Raw genomic sequence first — 6,383 nt, 5'->3', positions numbered from 1 at the left:
AAGATCTTGCTGTGGATAAGATCTTGTATCATTCAGTAAGAAGTAGCTAATATCATAGTACCACATATTGGTTCCTTGAATTCAAAGCCTTTCTTGTACTAAATATTCAGAGCAATCACTACTGGAAACGACATTTGTCCTGTGTGCCAAAAAACCGTCAAGGAAAGGTGAAAAACCGTCAGGAAAAATAATTCTATCGAGCGCCCGGCAGGCATATCCCGTCAAGGATAGGATGACAGGGAAATTAAATTTACCTGTGAGCTTCCCGACAGAAATATTTCCCTGACGGTATTTCTTTGACGGATGCCCGACAAAACAATGTATCGTCAGTGGGTTTAGTTCGTTGTCAGGTTAATTAATTTTTCTGTAGGCTTACTCTCAAGGATATTCAAACTTTTTTGTGAGTTTACTGTCAGGGATATTGCCAATTTCTTTGTCGGTTTCATAATTTTTTCTGTGAGTCAACTCTCAGGGAAATCAAGATATTTCTGTGGGTCACGAAGCTATTTTCTGTCGGTTTTCCATCAATGAAATACAATATTTCTGTCACCTCAACCTAATTTTCCTGATGGTTTCCACTCAAAGAAATCGCTTTTTTTCTAGTCACCACCAGATTAATTAGTAGATGACAGGAAAATGTCACAATTACATTCCAAATGCACCAAACAACAAATTATATGCACAGCACAACAATCGAGCATATATATTAGAAGTTCCATAAGAGCTTACAAAGCATTCAACACGGAACTCACTGACGATACATTGTTTTGTCGGGCATCCACTCCACGAAGTAGGACGAGTTCTTGTTCTGCACATTCAGCATCTGCTCATCCACCTCCTTGGTGCTCATCTTCCCACGGAACATGGCTGATGCTGTCAGGTAGCGCCCATGTCGTGGGTCAGCTGCGCACATCAATAAACTGTTCTTCCTCCTGTTGTTAACAAATAGCCCTGCAGAAAAATAGCTGACAATATGGTGAGATCAACTACGAGATAGGCCGGTGCTAGATCTACACAGTGTGCTGTGCAGTAGCAGACTAAGAGGGATCTACCAAATTCTTCAGCAAGAAAATGAATACACATGTAACAGGTAACAGGCACCAAAAACAGGTAACAGGTAGCATCCTGATGAGTGCACTAACTCAAATTTCAGAAAATATGTACGGGGACCAGAAATGTGTACAGGGAACAAAAATATGGGATGATCACTGCAAGTGAAATGCACAAGTACAGCAACCACTTGTCATCATTCAGTTCACTAGAAAACAAGCAAAACTGCCATTTCATACAACTAGTTAACTGCCTTTTCTGGTATCCAGGACCTGCTAATGTTAACTGCTATAGTGATTCACAATAGCACTACTACTTTGAGCAATGGTAGAAAAAGCATCTTCATCATCTCAAGTGTAGAAAAAATCAGAAGCATAGAACAAGTAGCATCCAGAATCATAAGTAGCTAAGTACCCATACATCATTACTACACAGTGCAAGGATTTTAGTTACTGAACAGGAGTAGATGTACTGACTGACAACAAATACTAACTTAATCAACTATCTACTGTCAGTCATTGCATAACTTAGAACCAGCTGAAAACTCTTAGTTCATCTACTGCCACCTGTAACTCTGATATCTTAGAACTTGAAACTCTTAGTTCCAGCAAAGTAAAAGCTGATATTACACCGAGAAACAATGTTTCTACTTCAACATACATACTGAAGAATCAGCTGAAAAAAACAACAGAGGCAACATCTGAAGATACCCAATAGCAAGGACGCCCTGCAGAAACCGAACAAAAGTCGGCAAGGCTGTCGACTTCTTCGGAGTTGCAGTAAAAAGCTGAAAGACAACAGGACAAAGCTTAGCTTAGAGTTCATCCATATATAATTTTAAAACATGCAGCATTTGAATGTTCAAAGAATTAACATGATAAACCTTGAAAAGAAGAACCATAACAACGAGTACAATCCATGAGAAGCCATAAACCTGCACAGTGACAGAAGGCATTAGATAGACAGAACAAACAAAACTCGGATGGTGATAGGATCCCAAGTTAAATATAACATCCAAATGGTTGGTTATTAATGTTTTTATGTTGCTTAAATTGAACATTTAAGTTACAAATATCTACTTCAAGACCAAAATCCATAATAAAATTACTTGGAAAAAATGAGGTATAATAACATCATTCAACAAGGAAAAATCATACATTGTATTTCACACTATAAAAGAAATACAAGAATGTTTTGTGTTACACATTGTTGATAAACAGGGTTGAATTCTTTTAGGGCCTGGAAAAATCATACATCGTTGGCATGGACAAGTGCTCAGATTTTAAGTGTCATCATCATAGGATAAGACATAAGCTCAGAAAAAATAAGCATTTCATACATTCTAAAACAAAGCTAACCACGTCACAGACTAGGACATGTGCTCAGGAAAGGGCTTATAGATGCAAGCATTCAAGAACTCATTCAACATCATCACAGAGAACGCATCATGTATTATCCACAATAACAAGAATCCAGAGGGGAAGAAGCTTGAGTAGAAGATCTCAGATATACCGAGCTCGATGCCGAAACACCACAAGTTGCAACACGTAGGAACCCCAAATCCACGGATCCGGATTAGTGCTGCAAGAACAAACAAAGGATGCGCCAGATTAGGGTTAGAATATGAACAAATTTTTGGGGAAAAAGAAAGAGGAGCTCGCATCGTGCCTCTTTGCAAGCGGCAGTTTTGGCGAATCCCAGCTGCAAAAGAACACCGGATCTACTGATTAGAGTTCGATTGGACCAAAAAAACCAAGGAAGAAAGGGGAGGGAGAGGATGCGCTCACGTGGGAACTGAGGGGCGGGGCGTACCTTGTTCCAGGAGGCCTCCGGGTCGAGGTACCTGGCGAGCTTGGAGGACAGCGCGTGGCCGCCGCCGCTGCCGTTTGACTGCTGCGCCTGCGCGCGCGACTGCTTCGCCGACGACCTGGCCTTGGTCATCCCTCGCTGCAGGTGGGGGGAGTAGAAGCAGATGGAGCGGCGGCGGGATCCCCGAGGCGAGGCGTGAGCGTTGGGAGATGGGATCGGGGGCGGTCGTAGCGGCGGCGGCGACGGCGGTTGAGAAGGGGCTGGGGCGGCGGCAGCTGAGAAGGGGCTGGGGCGCGGCGGTGGCTGAGAAGGGGGCGGCGGTGGTGGCTGAGAAGGTGCGGCGGCGGTGCCTGAGAAGGGGGCGGCGGTGGCCTCGGTTTTTTTTAAGAGAAGCCTTGCGCGTGTGTGTGTGTGTGTGGGGTGGGGGGGGGGGGGGGGGGGGAGGGTAGAGGTCGGGAGGATAAGGTAGATGGTTTATTTTTTTTACTTTTTTTTATTTTGTTTCCGGAGAGCGTGGCGCCAAAACTCGCGCCTAAACGTGTGCCAACGAAACTTTTGGAAAGCGCTCGGGCAGCTAGCTTTTGCCGCACCAAAAGGACACGCCAATTAGCCTGTGTGTGATCCGACAGAAAAAATACAAAGCACACAAGAATATTAATTTAGTTTTTCTGTGAGCCGGATTTTTCTGTGTGTTACATAAAACCCGACAGGTTAAATCGAATTTTTCTACGTGCACATGAAACCGACAGGTTAAATAAATTTTTCCTGTGAATATTTCTGTGCCCGTCAAAAAAAAATACGTAGCACACAGGGATAACGTTGTTTCCAGTAGTGAATATCATTCAGATAAAAATAACGATAATGATTCCACATGGGCGTCCGTGAGGAAGGAGAAGGACGCGTCTCCCCCACTCGCTATTGCGTCTTCGCTCCCTCTCATCCGCACCCTATTGAAAAAAAAGTTTCTCCACCGCGCCCTCTCTCGCTCCTGTCCTCCTCCACTGTGTTGCCGGCTCACGCGTGGTCGTGCTCACCATGGCCACGCTCCACTGCGCTGCCTGCTCGCCACGGCCGGCCTGCTCGTTGCTGCCGCCTCCACCGATCTGGCGAGCCGCGGCCGCCACCACCAAGCCGACGAGCCGGCGAGGGGGGTGAGGTTCGTGTGAAGCCAACTCGTCGTTGAGTTGCTTGCGCCGCTGCCGCACGACAAGCTCCATGCGCTGCCGTCGACCTCCGTGTCAGCGTCGAGCTCCACAACAACAAGCCTCCATTCGCCCAAGCAACAAGATGACACTGCCGTTGAAAGCCCATGTTGCAAGCGTATGTTTTAAATGTTTTAGGTGTTTTATCTGTACGTTGCAAAAGTAGATCGGGATGTTGCACATATTACAATGGCTATACATGTATGTTTCAAATGTATGTTCCGAAGGTTGCATCTGTTTTTCCAAATGTATGTTTGCATGTGTTTCACCTGGATGTTGCATATGTGTTTTGCAAGTGTTTTAGATGTATGTTCCAAGTGTTTCAGCTGTTTCCGTACGTATGTTGTAAGTGTTTCATCTGGATGTTTCAATAGTAGATCTAGTGTTGCAGCAAGTGTTTCATATGCATGTTTTAAGTGTTTCATCTGCCTTCCGATGTATGTTGCAAGTGTTGCATCTGGATGTTTCAAAAGTAGACCCGATGTTTCATTGCCCTCCTCGTTTTTCTACTGCCTCACATCGGCGTCTCTTCCTCCTCCGGTGCCGGCTAGGCATCCGCCGCCCCTTCCCCATCTTTCTCGATGCTGGTGACATTTGGACCGACGTGTGCCCTGCGTGGGCGCGTAAAACGGCGTGAGAAATGACTTACAGGCGTGGGCGTCCGTTTGTCTGGACGTCTAGGCGCTAGTCGCTGCATAAAAAATAAAGTGGAGCTTGCACCTTTCGTGACCATCTTGAGGAGCTTTCGTCCCGCACCACCAGTACTCCTTGCTGGGTTAGAGTGATAGCCGGCGCAGGAGGCAGCATACCTCGACGATAACCAACCTAGCTTCTTGCATGGCAGCGATGATCCTATCCTACATGTTTGCACGATACGATACAGAGCGAGGCCTCGAACAGCCTCGGCCAAACAGGTGCCAACTCGGGAGGTGGAGGCAGAATCGGACACGAGGGTAAGGTGGGTGGCAGCGGACGAGGCAGAATAGGACACGAGGCAGAATTGGATCCAGGGCGGGACACGCGTCACCGAACAAGGCAAGGGAAAAGGTAGAACTCGGACTCTGAAAGAATGAGCATCAAATAATCAGGGGAATATATATATGGACACGTTCAAAACCTTGGTTTCCAGGAATCTTACACGCACTGGTTGTTCGTCCATCACCGCCGCACTTGGCCGCTTCGTCGACAATCACAGCTGCGACGACGATTGCCTCGCCGGAGGACGACGACGACGATCCCTACGGAATGGAGCGCACGTTTCCTCCGAACCACCCTCACAACGTCCGGGTGCGCCGCATGGCTAGCTGCCCATCTCATCGCCGCGGCGTGCGATGACAAAACTTACGCTGGACGACGGAGGCCTTTGGGTAGGATTCGGCTCCCCTTCGATGTCGTCGACGGGAGAGTCCATGTGATTGATGCCGACTACGTCGTCAATGCGTTTAGTTTGGCCGACGGCGGCATTTTCGTGTACACCGGGATCATCAGATACATGCAGAAGGATGCTCACATCGCCACTGTGCTAGGGTACGAGGTTGGTTAACTGCTTTTTACTGCCACTTTGGCTATTATTAATTTCCCCTAAATCAAATTTCTATGATTTTGACCAAGTTCCTGTCGCAGATTGGGCATGTGACCGCGGGGCATGTCTGGGAAGGCGTCAGGAACAGGTATTGGGTGGGTGTGCTTGTCAACATGGCGGCAGACCTCCTCGAGCTGCCGCGGGACATATTAGCGCAGGATAAGTGGGAGTCTATCTTCATGCAGCCGTGCCCGTTCAGGTAATTAAATAACCAAAATCATCCAACGCTAGCTGTGCCGCAAATGCCACTAATCTGCCTTCAATATATGCTTGGCTTATTTTCGCATGCATGTGATGATCGATAGGAGTTTTTTTTTTCTAACGTTTGATGTGCATGCAGGCAAGAGTACGAGGCAGATCATCTTGGCCTCCTCCTACTCTTGGGGGAGCCCATGTGGAATATGGGCTAACTCCCCCTTGAAGAGGCCTAATAGAATTTAGGGTAGTGGATTGAAGATCAGTCGAAGGCCGTGATAAAATGTCTGAGGCCGTAATGTAAAAGTTGGAGGGTCGGAGCGCTTTGAAGAAAAGTCAGAGGTTGTGATGAAAAAGTCGGAGGTCGAGACGCCTTGAAAAAAAGTCAGAGGTCGCGATGAAAAAGTTGAAGGCCGAGACGCCCTGAAGATAAGTCAGAGGCCACGATGAAAAGGTCAGGGGTCAAGGCACTACGAAGATCAGTCAGAGGCTATGGTGAAATATTGGAGGTCCAAGCACTATGATGATCAGTCCAAAGTTGTGGC

At 46.9% G+C, this 6,383-nt stretch overlaps 2 protein-coding genes across 2 annotated transcripts; one reads left to right on the top strand and one right to left on the bottom strand.

Annotated features, from left to right (window-relative positions):
• Positions 1-502: 502 nt before the first annotated feature.
• LOC136473346 (uncharacterized) lies at positions 503-3,269 on the bottom strand. Its single transcript, XM_066471000.1, has 6 exons — positions 2,838-3,269; positions 2,719-2,751; positions 2,563-2,631; positions 1,934-1,984; positions 1,761-1,837; positions 503-951 (listed from the first exon to the last, which is right to left on the bottom strand). The coding sequence occupies exons 1-6, from the start codon at positions 2,989-2,991 to the stop codon at positions 913-915; spliced, it is 423 nt and encodes a 140-aa protein (XP_066327097.1). The 5' UTR covers positions 2,992-3,269; the 3' UTR covers positions 503-912.
• A 625-nt stretch (positions 3,270-3,894) lies between these two features.
• On the top strand, positions 3,895-6,053 carry LOC136469771 (mitochondrial metalloendopeptidase OMA1-like). The gene is made up of 4 exons (XM_066467840.1): positions 3,895-4,010; positions 5,508-5,595; positions 5,685-5,842; positions 5,984-6,053. Exons 1-4 carry the CDS (start codon positions 3,895-3,897, stop codon positions 6,051-6,053), a joined length of 432 nt encoding a protein of 143 aa, XP_066323937.1.
• The last annotated feature ends 330 nt before the right edge of the window (positions 6,054-6,383 follow it).

This window comes from Miscanthus floridulus, chromosome 8 (genome assembly GCF_019320115.1).
Source record: "Miscanthus floridulus cultivar M001 chromosome 8, ASM1932011v1, whole genome shotgun sequence".
In the NCBI taxonomy this organism is placed as follows: domain Eukaryota; kingdom Viridiplantae; phylum Streptophyta; class Magnoliopsida; order Poales; family Poaceae; genus Miscanthus; species Miscanthus floridulus.
Note: the sequence above shows the minus strand (reverse complement) of the source record. Positions and strands in the feature narration are given on the sequence as shown.